This window comes from Leguminivora glycinivorella, chromosome Z (assembly GCF_023078275.1).
Source record: "Leguminivora glycinivorella isolate SPB_JAAS2020 chromosome Z, LegGlyc_1.1, whole genome shotgun sequence".
NCBI classification, from domain to species: domain Eukaryota; kingdom Metazoa; phylum Arthropoda; class Insecta; order Lepidoptera; family Tortricidae; genus Leguminivora; species Leguminivora glycinivorella.
The window spans coordinates 26,081,100-26,098,374 of record NC_062998.1 but is presented as its reverse complement, the minus strand read 5'-3'; the positions used below and the strand labels follow the sequence as shown (position 1 = coordinate 26,098,374).

At 36.8% G+C, this 17,275-nt stretch overlaps 1 protein-coding gene and 1 long non-coding RNA gene across 2 annotated transcripts in view; one reads left to right on the top strand and one right to left on the bottom strand.

The window, feature by feature from the left end:
- Positions 1-894: 894 nt before the first annotated feature.
- LOC125240707 lies at positions 895-1,443 on the bottom strand. Its single transcript, XR_007178658.1, has 3 exons — positions 1,254-1,443; positions 1,096-1,171; positions 895-926 (listed from the first exon to the last, which is right to left on the bottom strand). It is a non-coding gene; the product is annotated as an uncharacterized LOC125240707 (long non-coding RNA).
- A 4,168-nt stretch (positions 1,444-5,611) lies between these two features.
- The window catches only part of LOC125240704 (dolichyl-diphosphooligosaccharide--protein glycosyltransferase subunit STT3A), a 31,365-nt gene continuing 19,701 nt past the window's right edge, over positions 5,612-17,275 (top strand). Inside the window, exons 1-8 of the mRNA XM_048148722.1 lie at positions 5,612-5,829; positions 6,174-6,341; positions 6,437-6,597; positions 6,843-7,040; positions 10,726-10,917; positions 12,523-12,676; positions 13,041-13,118; positions 13,617-13,777. Coding sequence (XP_048004679.1) covers positions 5,727-5,829; positions 6,174-6,341; positions 6,437-6,597; positions 6,843-7,040; positions 10,726-10,917; positions 12,523-12,676; positions 13,041-13,118; positions 13,617-13,777 — 1,215 coding nt within the window. The 5' untranslated portion in view covers positions 5,612-5,726. The remainder of the gene's footprint in view (positions 5,830-6,173; positions 6,342-6,436; positions 6,598-6,842; positions 7,041-10,725; positions 10,918-12,522; positions 12,677-13,040; positions 13,119-13,616; positions 13,778-17,275) is intronic.

Sequence of the window (17,275 nt, the reverse complement as noted above, 5' to 3'; positions counted from 1 at the left end):
GATTAAGACCTGGGCGAATTTCTATTGAATGTAGAAATAAAACAACCCTCATCAAGATTCGAACCCGGGACCTCTTGCTTCGTAGGCGGGGTTACCACATACGTAGTATCTTCTTAGTAGTTTGTGGTTACCACCGCGAAGGCTAAGGCACGCCACACACAGTCTTAAAATTCATAATCTTAAAAAAAAGACTTGTATGCAATCTGTCAGATCAATCTGAAAATTGTGTAATCTTAATAAGATTATTTCATAGGGAAATCTAAGGGGGAGGCCTTTGCCCAGCAGTGGGACACAATATAGGCTTTTAATAATAAAAAAAATTGGTTGTCTGTAAAGTCGGTTTACGGACGGTAGTTTAACGTGATAACGTCAAACATTACAGTAGTATAGACAGGGGCGGTCAGAGTATAGCAAAAGGGGCCCGATTCTGGGACTTTTTTCACGTTTTTTTATTTATTTATTTATTTATTAAAAATACACAAAAGTTAACAGTATTTCACCAAAGCACTTATGTGGTAATATAATTATGTACATGTTAAATTGACATAAATAAAAGCAAACACACTTAAAAGTTAAACTATGGTTATTACATAAATCACCTAAGGAGTGTAGAGTCTATGAACCTTAAGAGTTTTCTGTAAAACACACCAACACTATCAGCAAATATGTCAATATCGTCTGTCTCCAACATGATGCGGTGTTGAGCAGCTCGGGCTCGAGCGGTGCGCCGGCCGCCGCGAACAGGCGCCGCCGCCGCCGCGCCGGCACCGCGCCCGGCATGCCAACCACCACATTCGCTCTTGGCACTTGCAGCCCCATTCTCTCAAGCACGGATGCGTCATCTACTCTATGGTGAAACAGTTGGCGGTAATGCATAATATGCAGCAGTTTCCGTCTGGTTTCTAGAGTTTGAAGACCAACCATTCCTGTTACGAATAGAGATGGATACATATATGGGTAATATCCGTACAGTCGTTTGTAAATGTGCCTACAGAACTTCCTCTGCACTCTTTCTAGTGATTTGCCAATAACTTTTGGGAATACTGGTGTGAGTAGATAGATAAAAAACTTTTAACACAATTATCAGAAGTGAACAATCTTTCCTCAAAGCTCTTCGCTCCATCCATTTACCGCAATGATGGCAATGTTTGCCAAAGCAGACCAGATTTGGCTATGAAAAAACATACGATATATTATAATCCTTAAAAAATATATGTTTTACTATAATAGAAAGTAATATTGCAAATACTTACAATTTTTGGCATTGTATGACCATTTCAATTTTCAAATAAAACCTTAGACCTATATATAGGGACCCGACATGTTGTTCTATGCCATAGATTTATATATATTAAGCTAGATTGAGTTGTTAAGCCAAAAACTTTTACTAGTCTGACAAGAACGCCTTTCTGCACCGGTGATAAAGTTCAATTTAGTATGGCAAAAAAGTGTCAGTCCCTATTGTACCATGTTTAGCGGCCCAAATGTCATTGTCAGTGAGTTCCAAAGACAGGGGACAGCGGAATCACATTTTTTGCCATACTAAATTGAACCTTATTACTGAGACAAAAAGGTGACCGTTTTCGCTATTCTGAACTATCGAAAACGGTCCACATGAGAGGGCATTGTTTGGGCTGGTGTCCCTCTCGCACGTGTGGCCAGTGTTAATGAGCCATAATAGTAGTATTTTTATATATATATATATTACCTGACTTTATAACTTCTTATATTATTTTAGTGTTATATTCAAACTAGGGTTTCGATATATTTCAAAGAATTGGAAAATAATTACAATGTAATTATTTTGATGCCAATAAATCAAAGATTTGTATAATTAAAAACGACGTTCACTGAATAATGTTGACATTGTCAGTAAGTGCGAGAGGGACACCAGCCCAAACAATGACCTCTCATGTGGACACACTTTTTGACCTAACTACACAATCTAGTTTAATAATTCTAAATCTATGATGAGTTCAGACGGGATATGTTCTGTAAAAAGTCGTATAAATTAAAATAATTAATTTTGTAAAGCTGAGTTTAGACATGCAAGTTATTGCTGCAAGTTTTGAGACAGAAGTATATGCTAGAAAGAGATGCAGATATTTGCCACTCACTCTTACCTATAGTTGCGTCTCAAAACTTGCAGCAATAACTTGCTGGTCTAAACTCAGCTTAACGAGAACAACACACGGGCGCGCCATCTGTCCCAGCTGTGGTGCTTTACTCAGGCCACACGCTATAACCATACCGAGCGCATCGATCAGCCGCATAGTTCCAACGCGCGCCAATAGATGGCGCTAAAGCTATATTGCGAAACGGGACAATGACGTCATCTTTTTCGTGCATGCTGCCCGTAGTAACGAGTTATTAGACGTTATCACGTCAATAATAAGATTATGAATTTTTAAGACTGTCTGTGGCGTTCCTTTAAAAAGCAAGAGTGTGTGTGGACAGTCGCGAAATTGTATGAAACTTCGATCTGATTTTTGTAAGATTATGATTTTTTCAGATTATTAATCTTTAAGCCGGCAACAGACAGTCTTAGGCTCCCCACAGACAGTCTTAAAAATTCATAATCTTAAAAAAAACTTGTATGCAATCTGACAGTTCAGATCTGTCAGTGTCTTGTCAGTGTCAGTTTGAACTCATAATCTTAAAAAAAACTTGTATGCAAATTGACAGTTCAAACTGACACTGACAGATTGACTGACAGTTTGAACTGTCAATTTGCATACAAGTTTTTTTTAAGATTATGAATTTTTAAGACTGTTTGTGGGGAGCCTTAGGCCGGCAACAGACAGTCTTAAAAATTCATAATCTTAAAAAAGATTTGTATGCAAACTGACAGTTCAAACTGACACTGACAGATCTGTCCTTTATAATATAACCCTCCACACTCGCGCTGCGATATGCGTCCGTCAAAGAGCATTGAATCACTACGTTTTAAGTTGGTTTTAAGGAAACTGCGTCCGTAAGGAAACTCGTACCCATTTACACTTGAAAGTTGACAGCTTACGAAAGTAAGCTGCTTATAAAAACCATTTAGGCACGCCACAGACAGTCTTAAACTCCATAATCTTAAAAAAAAGATTTGAAACTGACAGAATTTTCAGATTGAATCTGTTTTTTTTAAGATTATTAATTTTATGGCTCCCCACAGACAGTCTTAAAAATTCATAATCTTAAAAAAAACTTGTATGCAATCTGACAGTTCAAACTGACACTGACAAGACACTGACAGATCTGAACTGTCAGATTGCATACAAGTTTTTTTTTAAGATTATGAATTTTTAAGACTGTCTGTGGGGAAACCTAAGACCTGTTGCCGGATGGTTGCCGGCCTTAGACAGACAGTCTTAAAAATTCATAATCTTAAAAAAAACTTGTATGCAAATTGACAGTTCAAACTGACACTGACAGATTGACTGACAGTTTGAACTGTCAATTTGCATACAAGTTTTTTTTAAGATTATGAATTTTTAAGACTGTCTGTGGGGAGCCTTAGGCCGGCAACAGACCAGTCTTAATTTTCATAATCTTAAAAAAAAATTGTATGCAAACTGACACTGACAGATCTGTCAGTGTCAGTTTGAACTGTCAATTTGCATACAAGTTTTTTTTTAAGATTATGAAAATTAAGACTCGTCTGTGGGGAGGCTTAGGCTTGCAACAGACAGTCTTAAAAATTCATAATCTTAAAAAAAATGGGTTGTCGGTAAAGTCGGTTTACGGACGGTAGTTTAACGTGATAACGTCAAACATTCAGTAGTATAGACAGGGGCGGTCAGAGTATAGCAAAAGGGGCCCGATTCTGGGACTTTTTTCACGTTTTTTTATTTATTTATATATTAATTTATTTATTAAAAATACACAAAAGTTAACAGTATTTCACCAAAGCACTTATGTGGTTATATAATTATGTACATGTTAAATTGACATAAATAAAAGCAAACACACTTAAAAGTTAAACTATGGTTATTACATTAATCACCTAAGGAGTGTAGAGTCTATGAACCTTAAGAGTTTTCTGTAAAACACACCAACACTATCAGCAAATATGTCAATATCGTCTGTCTCCAACATGATGCGGTTAAGAGCAGCTCGGGCTCGAGCGGTGGGGGCGTTAACGCCGCGCCGCGTGCGCGCGCCGGCGCCGGCCGCCGCGAACAGGCGCCGCCGCCGCCGCGCCGGCACCGCGCCCGGCATGCCAACCACCACATTCGCTCTTGGCACTTGCAGCCCCATTCTCTCAAGCACGGATGCGTCATCTACTCTATGGTGAAACAGTTGGCGGTAATGCATAATATGCAGCAGTTTCCGTCTGGTTTCTAGAGTTTGAAGACCAACCATTCCTGATACGAATAGAGATGGATACATATATGGGTAATATCCGTACTGTCGTTTGTAAATGTGCCTACAGAACTTCCTCTGCACTCTTTCTAGCATAGTGTTTTGTTCTTATTAGAAAGAATGCATTAAAATAAGCATCTTTTATAAATTAAAGTTTTTTTTTAAACTTACTAATTTAGGAGTTAGAGTGGTGCAAAGTTGCAAAATTTTCCCGTAGCATTACTAAGGCGCCAGAGACAGAAAGCGATATCGACGGAGCCCCGCTTATTACAGAAACTGCACAGAATAGGAGCCTTCGGCCGTTTGAAGATACCTAACGAACCTAACCTATACCTATACCTATATAAAAGTCGTCATTTTGTATCCTAGACCGTTTGCGAGACACGCGTTAATTTTATTAAAGTGCTAGTGCCATTTACTAATCTTAGAACCCTAATATCTCAGTAAATATTAATGGAGAAGAAAAAGTTTATATAACAAAACATCCTTATTTAAACGTGTTCTATATGATTTATCAATATTAACATAGGTTATATTGGTAAAAAAAATCATCGTAAATTTATTAAGTCTCTGGCGCCTTAGTAAATACTATGGGAAAATTCGCAACTTCGTACTGCTCTAACTCCTAAATAAGTAGGTTTTTCAAACAACTTCATTCTATAAAAGATGCTTATTTTAATGCAAATTTTCATGTTTTTAAATTACAAACACTCAAAAATAATAAACACGGGCGCGCCATCTGTCGCAGCTATGGTGCTTTACTCAGGCCACACGCTACAACCATACCGAGCGCATCGATCAGCCGCTTAGTTCCTACGCGCGCCAATAGATGGCGCTTTCGCTATATTGGGAAACGGGACAATGACGTCATCTTTTTCGTGCATGCTGCCCGTAGTAACGAGTTATTAGACGTTATCACGTCAAAAATTGTATGCAAATTGACAGTTCAAACTGACACTGACAGATATTTGAAAGTTTTGCATAAGTCGCTTACGTAAGCGGTAAATCTCACGGGTGTAAAGGCGGCCTCTAAATAATAATGCTAACCAAATGCTAACATACTACCTGTGCCAACGTTCTTCTGTATGTTAGAAAGAGAAAAATATATCTTATTCTCGCTCTTACTCATGGAAGAACTTTTGTACGGCTCGATAGTGTGTTAATATTATTAGTACACGTCAGAGCTTAAGATTTTAAATTGTTATCTGGCAACAAAGCTTGCCACGCCGCCTGGGATCTGTCAATTTGCTTGCGTCGGTGTCTGTAGAAAAAGCTGTGTTAGGTTGCCGGCGAAAATTTCGTTTGTTCAATGCTGATTATACCACTTATGTGAAATAAAATATAAGGAACTGCACGACCAAAACACTTTCAAGATGACTGCGGAGACGCAATCTAAGGCAAAACTGCCTCACTTGTCGTCTGATAAGCAACTCACATTTATAAAATTGGCTGTTTTGTCAATGGCAGCGATTTTATGTAAGCTTTTATATTTTCTTTATTTAGTTGATAGTATGCCACTGTGGTAAACATAAAGGATATTTATTACACGTATAAATTAGCACTTCCATATACATTTTTCGGTATCAAAATGCTAGAGCCAGAAGAAGAAGCCGTTTTGTGAGATCAGTGTCACGTAGTCCTGCTAATACCGCATTTATTTAATGAGCCTATTTGTCTGTGAATATCATTATTAACGTGAAAACTTAGTCAAATCTTACTGTCTGTTGTGTATATAATGATAGAAAGTTATTTGGAAATGTAGTCTTTACACAGGGCAGCCTGCATTGATGTTTGTGAAATGAAGCTACTCTTGCTTTCAGCATTTGCCACACGTCTGTTCTCCGTTCTACGCTTTGAGAGTGTTATCCATGAGTTTGATCCATACTTCAACTACAGAACTACCAGGTATCTCACCGAGGAAGGATTCTACAAGTTTCACAACTGGTTTGATGATAGAGCATGGTACCCCTTAGGCCGAATTATTGGTGGTAAGAAACTTTTATATGTAATAAAAACTATGAGTAATGAGTATATTTAAATAAGAATACTTAACTCTCTAAAAATTATTCAATTTTGTCCACAGGCACCATCTACCCTGGCTTGATGGTTACATCCACAACCCTGTACAACATTATGCAATTTATGAACATCACCATTGATATTCGCAATGTGTGTGTGTTTCTCGCACCATTCTTCTCATCCCTCACTACCATAGTCACATACCTTTTAACTAAAGAACTAAAGGTACAGTCACATGATTATACATATATAACAACAATAAATTGCTATCAACCTGTTTCTCTACCAAAGCAAAACCCTATTTATGAGCTTTATTATTTTTGTAATAAGAAATAGCTGATATTGCACTTTGGTTTGTTTATATGTAGATGCTATAAAAAACATAAAACATATTTTATTAAAATTTGCTATATGATAGTGACAAAACCAGAATTTAAAAAACATTTATGATGTGCATTCTCTGTTGACAGAATGAAGGTGCAGGGCTGGTGGCTGCCGCTATGATAGCTATTGTGCCGGGCTACATAAGTCGCTCAGTAGCTGGGAGTTATGACAATGAAGGCATTGCTATATTCTGCATGTTACTCACTTACTACTTCTGGATCAAAGCTGTCAACACAGGAACTCTGCTGTGGGCTACAATGACGGCTCTTGCATACTTTTACATGGTAAGCTATATTTTTTTTCTTCTAAGAAAGTGTTTTGGCTGCTGGTCACTGAGTAATCTATTACTGTTTAAAATGTCAGAACTTTAATGCTCTAATTGTAAATTTATTAAGTATTTTTGCATCAGTGCTGAGTATTTACTATGTAGGTATTTGATAATTATCAAACGTTTCTGATTGGTCAGTGAAATAAAGACTTTTGCCCATGTAGCATTAGCCTTAATGCCAATCATATATCACGAAGATGAAACCTTCACCCTGAATAGTGTTTAATGCATTTTCAGTTTTTGCAGTTTCATACATTTTTTTGTGTATTTTAAACCTTATTTTGTAATATAATGTGATCTGTATTTTATCTGTATGTATGTTGTCTCCTAGCACCCATAGTACACGCTTTGCTTAGTTTGGGGTTAGGTTGATCTGTGCAAGGTGTCCCCAATATTTATTTGTTTATTAATTTATTATTTTTATACTATAAAAATAGATCCCAGCTTATGCAACAATTTCAAAAAACATATAATATCTATTGTATGGTTTACTTTACACCTATGTACATTTTGCATTTAGTATGACTAAACTTTATTTAATCTTTAAGAACTTGGTATCATGTCATATTGCAAATAATTGCAAGTGTTTAAAGGGTTTCAAAAAAGGATTGCTGGAACAGAAGTACATTCTTGTGGTAGACAAAAAAATTACATTCAAAGTACTGTTTTATTTGAAAAAAAAAGGCAGCTAGCTCTCTCTATCTATACCAGAATACTTTTTTTTATTTGGGTGGTAATACTTTTCAAGCTCATCAATCAAATTGGCAAAAGCGAATTTATTAATATGCCTTGCAATGTTAGGTATATTTGCTAATAAAAGTTTGCAAGAAATAATCGAAATTAAATGGTAGCATTTCCATAGACAGTAAAGATGTTGTTGATTTGATCTCAGTCCCGGAAACTACACCTTGGTCACTTTATCTACAATAAATGGCATGTTATCTGATCTTATAATCTTAATACTTCTTAGAAAATAATGAAGACATTATATTTATATCACACAAACTCCTCACACTGCTTGAGAGCAGTTTGGTCCAACTGTCCAAAAACCATTAACTATACTATTTACCTCAGGTACAATTGAAAGACAAGGCATAATGTATTGGTGCCGCACATGCACTCACGTCACATCGTATTATTATTAAACGCAGGTGTTACCAGTAGCCAATAAGAAAGAAAAACAAATGCCAAGCGAGATTCAATCTTGTCTCAACAAAACATGGATGTTGCAACTTTACTAGCTCTAGCGTATCACACATATGCCTTTAGACGAGCTTTTTGTGATAATATATCAGATTTACTATAACGTCACAAAAACTTACAGCAAGAAAAGAATTCGAAATTACACTGCAAGCTGCTCTATTATCTCAAACCAAACAGTTGGTATGGGATTCCTAATTTAGAAGTTCAAATGTGTAAAGTTATTTTACCGCAGTTAACGCAATCTAGTCTGAAAACTTGAAGTTTTACGCTTTTTTTTGCGAATTCATAATGATTATACTTAAATATAATTTTCATCCCTCACTTTGTGTCCTAAAAATATGAGGGTTTACTGGTGAAACCCGATAAATCGAGATAATTTTTCGTTGAAATAAGAACGTTGTGAAAATTGCACAATTCGAATGTCAAAAACCAGACAGGCAAGCATGGTCTTACAACCGTACTTGGCTGCCAGTTTGCTCAACTTATCGGGTTCCACCAGTAAACCCTATTTATTTATTACTCTGTTTGAAATATATTACAATAAAGATCCCTAGCTTGTCTTTACTATGATGAAGCGTAACTGGCGTGAGCAATACCCGATTATATTTTTAATATTTTACAATTTAACATTATTATTGTTTTGTAAAACGGTATTTCATAGTGTATAATGACGTCTTGACAAAACCCTTCGTCCTCGATAAGTCCGCGGTACATTTAAAAACGAAGTTTGTTTTTTATCATGCAGAAACGTCTGCGAGCGATATTACATATTTTTAAATACCGGCACCGGGGCCAAGGCCAGAGGTCGCAGGTTCGAGTCCTGCCGGAGGTGTGAATTTTTCCATTAATTTAAAAATATGTAAAAACAAAGTTCTTAAGGCTGCTTTCAAAAAAAACGTCAAAAGAATGTAAAATTGATAGTTTTAGTCGGTGAAATACTACACTTTCCGTTATCCAATAGATTTATTTAATTCAAGTTCCAGTTAGAGCATCTTATTATCTTGATTTTTATAAGACTGGATTTTTGAAAACTAACTCACTAAATTAATTATGAATTTTTCTCTAATGCACGTTTAGAAAAACGCACGTATAGAGCTGAATCAGTCGATCTTATTTGTAAAATTTGGACAATTTTGAATATTAAAACGGGTAAATTTATAATTCGTATATCCTGTACCACAATCATTTCAGACTAGATTTTTATTTTAAGTTTTTGAAAAAGAGTAAACTAGCCTAAGGCGAATGCAATTTTTTTCAGAAATTACCTAAAATTAAGTGACAATTTCTTTGAAAATCTACATCACATCGAAGTAAGTTTTGTACTAAATTAATCTGCAACATTTACTTAAATTGCTGTTATGCCTTAGTGATTATAAATTGCTATTATTGATTTTTGCCAATTTTTTGAAAACGAGCCTTCACCGGTACAATTATTACCACTTTTGGACATTTTCTCATATTTTGTTAGACCAAGTAGAAAAAGTCCTATAATGTGATATATATTTATAAACTACTCGCAAAGTCCTTTAATTTGATACCACACACGGTATGATCAAGCGCTCGGTTGCGACTTCACTATTTTTAACACGAAAGCCCTCTTAAGCTGTAGGCCTAGCACATGATTGCCGCGGGAGTATGTCGCCGAGAGATAGATGACACGTCTTCTTCTAACTGTATTAATGTAATGACATAAGGACGGGTACAGTATGAATTTTCTGAGATGAAGTTTTCGCTTTAGCCGTAATCTGTTAAACAAAAGCCTTTGTGTCTATTGTTCACGACGGCTAGCTCCCGTTTAAACGGCACGTGCTATAGTCTCAGTGTAGTTAAAAAGCTACTATCATGATAGTAATAAGGTTCAAATCCATAAAAAGCCCTTTCGGAGATAACAGCCCTTTTTTTATTACTAAATAACAATGATGAGAAAAAAGTTCAAATGAAGGTTTAACACAGCGTTTTTCAATCTGTGCAACATTATAAAATAACGCGGGACCACAGGACAAGTGCACACAACACACATCACCTATCTAATAGCAAAAAGGATTGAGTATTATAGAGAGTTCCTGTCAAAGTAAAATGTGTAATTACAGTGCATAGACTGCCATCTCTCGACACAGGCTTAAAACTTTTGAAACTCAGTTTTGACAATTTAGCCCATATTCTTAGCTTGATATGTGATTAAATGTCAAATATTTTTATTAGCGCCATCTAGCAGAGCGTTCCCCAAAGGTGTAACGCCATCTTGGCCACCGTACCTTTTCCATTATGGTTTTGAGGTACGTTTTTATCTTAAGACTTTATCTGTCTATACGGAGTTACATATGTCATTGCTAATAGTAAGTGGAGGAAAGGGGGCGTGGACATTTCATTTTTGACAACAGGGGGCGTGCTTTAAAAAGTTTGGGAACCGCTGGTTTAACATATATATCTGTGTGCAGGTATCATCTTGGGGCGGCTACGTGTTCCTGATCAACCTGATCCCGCTGCACGTGCTGGCGCTGATGGCGCTCGGGCGGTTCTCGGCGCGCGTGTACGTGGCCTACAGCGCGCTCTACTGCGTCGGCACCATCCTCTCCATGCAGATCTCCTTCGTCGGCTTCCAGCCCGTGCAGAGCTCCGAGCATATGCTGGTAAGTAATTCTATCAATGGTGGTTAACAACTTACCTTTTGTTGGGCTTGACAGGCTTTTTAACCTTTTGAAAGCTTTGCCTCTCGCATCAAAATGTAGCCTACACGCTAATACCTCCTACAAGTTAATAACGAAAATAAAACTTATCTGTCAGCAGGACAATTGCTTGGACAGCGTCCGCCATAGCAACTTTCGGCGTTGCTGGCGTCGTGGGCACGACAGCACTTTATTACCAGATTCGTACTCGTGCTGGATAGTACCTTAACGAACAGGAGCATGATAGGATTTCGTCATCCCTGAGACATTATAGACGCGGGTAGCTCTTAGCCTGGTCTGACAAATCTCTCCAGTCCCATATATTTGTGGCGTTTGTTCTGATTTTCATTGTAAATGCTTGCTAACCAATAAATGAATAGCACCCGTATAAAACTGCAATGGGTTTAAAGTTCTTGTAACATGATTTCCTGTTACTGTTGCTAAGATAGAATAACATGATGCAAACTTTTGTAAGAGTCAAACACCACACGATCCATCTTTATCGGTTTGGGGTTTAAACATGAATATGTAAATAGATGACAAACTAAACTAAGTATTGTATTATACCTTGTATGTTGAAATGTGGATTTTAAAACTAAAGGGTCATGATAGCATCATTCTCATTAACCACCTCACAGTTTACAGATTCCTTATTACGATAAAATGTAATCGATTGATACCTTGTACGTACCAGGCGTGCAATTTATTGTTAGTTGTTACTTAATCCTCGTAAGTCTTAGCGTACTCGTACGAATACAAAAGGGTTGAACTTTTAAGCTAATGAAATAAAAAAAGTTTACATTAAAAAGCATAAACTTGGCTTCGGTCTTACGAGGTGAAGGCTAAGTTCAGATTTGACGACCGGTCTGGCGCAGTCGGTAGTGACCTTGCCTGCTGCGCCGCGGTCCTGGGTTCGAATCCCGGTAAGGGCATTTATTTGTGTGATGAGCACAGATATTTGTTCCTGAGTCATGGATGTTTTCTATGTATATAAGTATTTATATATTATATATATCGTTTGCTGAGTACCCACAACACAAGCCTTCTTGAGCTTACCGTGGGCCTCAGCCAATCTGTGTAAGACATGTGCTATAAAAAAAAAAAGATGGCGACGCGTGGTTTTCTCGCCTTGCGGTTAAAGATTGTAACAAAATCAATAGTGTTGTGTACATGACCGCGCGTGATCGCGCGCACCGCCGTGCACCGCGTGTCAGCATCAAACCGCCGTCGATCTGTAGAGATGTATCGCGCGTTCATATGAACTTAGCCTTATGGACGCATTAGCTTTTGCCCGCGGCTTCACTCGCGTTAAATCCGAAAATTGCGGAATGCTCCATACAAACTTCCACCCCCCATCTTAGGGACGTTGGGGGGTTAGAAAGAGATAAAAAGTAGCCTATGTCACTCACCATTCCTTCAACTAATTCCACTTTAAAAAAATCACGTCAATACGTCGCTCCGTTTTGCCGTGAAAGACGGACAAACAAACAGAACACACACACTTTCCCATTTATAATATTAGTATGTATGTTAGCAAGTTAAGATGCCGTAACTGGTTGGTGTGCGCAGGCGCTGGGCACGTTCGGGCTGTGCCAGCTGTACGCGTTCGCGCAGTACCTGCGCGCGCGGCTGTCGCCCGCCAACTTCGAGCTGCTCTTCAAGGCGCTGCTCACCACGCTGCTGGCCACGCTCGGAACCGCCGTTGTGGCGCTCACCATCACTGGTAACACTTTGTTCAACCTTTCAACTGTCAAAGACTAGCTTACGGGATGAACATTGAAAAACAATTAAATATGAGTTTTGAATGATTCACGGTTAGTTTAATTAGACTTATGTTGATCGGGATAATAGAACGTGTGACCTGAAAATAACCTTTTTAGGGTTCCGTAGTCAACTAGGAACCCCTATAGTTTCTCGCGGATAATCTCAGTGACCGTTGGCACTAGAAAGCTGAAATTTGGTACCAATATGTATATCAATCACGCCGACAAAGTGGTAAAATAAAAAGTGGAAAAAATGTTTTATGATATGTATTTTATTTAATTTAATGAATATTTATGATATTTAATTTCTTGTTTCTGTTGTAGGCAAAATCTCACCCTGGACTGGCCGATTCTACTCATTGCTGGATCCGTCTTACGCCAAAAATCATATTCCAATTATCGGTAAGTATCTTAATTCATCATAAACACCTAAACTCATTTAAAAGTGAGCTCTTTACAATTTTACATTCATTACAAGTTTTCTAAATTTATAATGCAATTGTTCACCTGCTCGATTTTGAAAAGTAATGATTCTCGGTTAATATCAAAGGAATGCAAAGGAAAAACTATTTTCAATGTTCATGTTACTGTGTTGTTCACGTTATTGACTGGCTTAACTTTACTGTCATTTCGAGGTTTCTTATTTGGAGTTTGCATATGTAAACTAAAACTTTAAAAAAAAAAAATATATATATATATAACCGTATATTTCCCCTCTTTATCACCAATAATTACAAAAACATAATATTTATTTACATATTTAAACTTTATTACACAATTGAAATCTAGCCGAGAGTCAACTAAAGGTGTAGTGTAGTTCCATCTAGGGCACCTCTTTAAGATTCCGAGGTACGTTTTTTGTTCGGAGTTGAATATGTGTTTGATACCGGCTTGTTGCAGCGTCGGTGTCGGAGCACCAGCCGACGTCGTGGTCGTCGTTCTACTTCGACCTGCAGGTGCTGGTGTTCCTGTTCCCCGCCGGCCTCTACTTCTGCTTCGCCAAGCTCACCGACGCTAACATCTTCATCATACTTTATGGAGTTCTCAGTATCTATTTCGCGGTAAGTTAAAGCTAGCAAAATTCATCTTCTAAATGAAGAGGATTTTAAGGCGATATATTTCCGTAAACGCTGCGCGCACTCGTTTTTTGAAGCCGTTAACAACATAGGAAAACGCAATGGAAAAATCTGAAAACGATATATGTTAAATTTCAGGATCTGGTAAGTACGTTATGGAGTTGAACAACATGAATGTTACAACTTCGCTCGATAGAAAATGACTCCAAAGTTACCTCTTCTTTTAACAATAAATCGTTCCCATAGCTAGGATAAAAACTTTTTTGACTTGTTTTTTACTTCAATATATAGGTAATAAGATTATCTAGACGAATCTGATGAGTTTGTGCCGGTAGCGTCATTAAAATAATATAATGTTTACCAAATACTATCAAATCCGCAAAGTAAAGATGGAACAACTATGAACCCAATTTTAAGACCTGTTACTAATCCTGTTTTTGCAAAAAAAAATTTTTTTGAAAAAATTTTTGAAATTGAAAACATTTTAGATGGCACTTATGGCCTCTTCAGTCGCGCGGCGGCGCTTTCAGAGGATGGACCTGTGTCAGTTTTCTCCGCGTGGTTACGTGTCATTGAAACAATGGGGAACAAAGCTTTGAGGAGGCAGAAAAAATAATTGCGTGCTAGAAAACAAATAAATAAAGAAAATTCTAATCAAAGACTGTGAAAAGGGAGGAAAATGATAATTTATATATACTCGTAAGTATTTCATTTTCATATGATGTTATCAAGTGACATTTACGATATCTAAACATCATAGATTTTAGAAACCCCTAGATGACGCGTCTGTGACGTCATTACAGCACAACTTTTCTACTTGGAAAATATATGACTGATGTCCAGCTAGTGAAGAAACTTACGTATAATTTTCATAAAAATATTGAGTTGTTCGAAAGAAAAGGCGGCGGTAGGTACAGTACCGATTGAAGATCAGGTAGGGTAGGTATTTCTGTCTTTCAAAATTTGGTATAAGGTTAATTAGATCGTGCTACCCTCCGTCTATATTTTTTCTGTGTCTATGCCAAACATGTGGCCAGCCTGACAGAAATTTTGTTTGACAACTGTCGTCATTTTTCCACAATAGTTAAAAGATTTCAGTATTTTAACTTCTCAATAAATTTTGATGAAAGTCCATAATCATACATTGATAAAGCTGGACAATTTTTTTTATTTTTATCTGGTGGGTATGATTACGGTACTTTATATTTACAGATATTTGTCTAATTTGCAAGATTATATGAATCCTTCAACAAGCTGTCTGACTCCTTTGACAACAGTTGATACTTGATATGAATATACTTAAGAATCCAAGGTGGGCATAGAATGGTATTGATACTTTATGTTGTGCTGGGTTGTATTTTATTTGGAGGTACGGTAGTGGCAGTGGCGGTAGTGCCCCCGCCAACACGAGTCAAGCGAAGAGAAAAGCTGTTTTCTTGAAGCATTTTGTCGTTCTTCTGAATCTTCGATTTTTGGGTTTGGTAACCAAAAAAGACCAGACTCTGGTTTAAACCAGATAAATATAATTGTCAGGATATGATATCAATAGCAACTTTATTAAATAGACAAAGTTTCAATTGCATAGTTTTCATACTTTAGATTTTATTCATATCTTAATATAAATAACATAGATGTCATCAGTGACTGGAGTTGTGATTTCATCATGTTTGAATGATGATCATCAAAATATACAAGTAATTAACCTGCTATTAGTAGGTTCATAAACAACAAGAATAAAATTCGAAACTTTGGTATGTATACAGCTTAAAAGCTTTCAATATGAAAATGAAAAAGCGTTATTTATTCACGACTGACAAATTTAATGTGTATTTTTAAACGACAGTGACATTACATAATAATCTTTTTACATAAAGTCTATGGTCAAAGAAGCTGACTGTTGTGTTCTGTTAACAATATGTTTATAAGAAAAAATTTCTACATGAAGTAGAAAACTCGCCGAGATGTTAATCTTTCCCCTCTTCTCTTCAGTTTTTCGTATATTCATTTTCAGTTTTTTTATATATTCAGGAAAACCGTAAAAGCTACAGTTATGATGTTTAGGAGAAGTAGGTATATTTCCATAAAATTCTCCCTTTATTCGGTTAAGGACAGATTCTGGTTTGGGCAGATTCTGGTTACGGCAGATTCTTTTTAGGACAGATTCGTGTTTGGGCAGAAATTGGGCAGTCGCGACCAAAAACTTTAAGTCGATCAGAACAATCACATTATGCAATTTTATTTTTCATTTTCGTACAAATTGTATGGGGAAAGTTTTCTTCAATTTGTGGATTTTCTAACCGGAAATTTTTTTTTGGTTCCATACTAGCTTTTGATCCTGGATGGAAATAGGATCGAATGGCATAAAAAAAGTTTGTCACAAATTATGTTTTTCTCGCACCCTGTATGTTTTTTCCAAAATCTGTTAGGCACTGGTCCCACCGCGAGCTAGTAAACTATGAGCTATCGGCTATTTCAAGGGACAAAAGAATACGTCAATTTAATTTATTTATTAATTATGTGCCAGAATCATAAGTTGTAGAAATTGTTGGTATACTCTGACCAGCCAAAGCTGCAGTAGAATTTTTTTTTAATTTATGTGCGTCCCAGTTTTTCATTAAAAAAAATCTCGATTCCGAGCTCTCGCTGATTTATTTATACCTATGTGTGCTTACCATGACTTGTATTCGATTGCGACTCTGGCACACACTGGTGGGAGCAAGACGAGCATACTTTCGATTGCCAGAGTCGTAATCGAATACAACTCATGGTAAGCTCACTATACACATGAAATAACAATACACTCCTTTTTTTAGGCAGTCCTGTAAAAAGTTCTATTAGGGTTCTAGACACTTTTTTCGATGATTGTATTTCTGCCCAAACAAGAATCTGCCATAAAAAGACTAAGTGATATAGCGCACCAGTAGAATCGAAACTTATAATTTCTCTGAAAATACATTGATACCTACAACAAATAAACCTAATAAAGAAAATAAAGGCGGTGATAAGGCGATTGCTCAGATTAGAGTTTAACTTACTGCTCCGTAGCTACCTTAAAGCGAACAGAGCTTGATTTAAAATGTACGTATGAAAATACTCCTCAATTACTTACCTTAGCTAATATAAAATGTAAGTATGTACAAAAAAAAAAAAAAAAAACAAATATGGCGAACGATACTTATTCAATTTGTTCCAGTTCACCTTTGCACGAGAACAAAATTTATTTATTTGTTTATTTAAACTTTATTGCACTAATTTACAAAAAAGAGTACAAATGGCGGACTTAACGCCTTGAGGCATTCTCTACCAGTCAACCATTGGGTTAAACAGAAACCTTAGTTTGGTGCAGGATATTTAAAATTAAATAAGAAAACACAAGTCAGTCAAAATTATAATTTATTAGAATTGTTTGTTTTTAAATGATGATTGAGAAGCTTGAGCGCGTGGCAGGCGACGTCGAGTGCCACATTCCGTTGACTCCGCGCA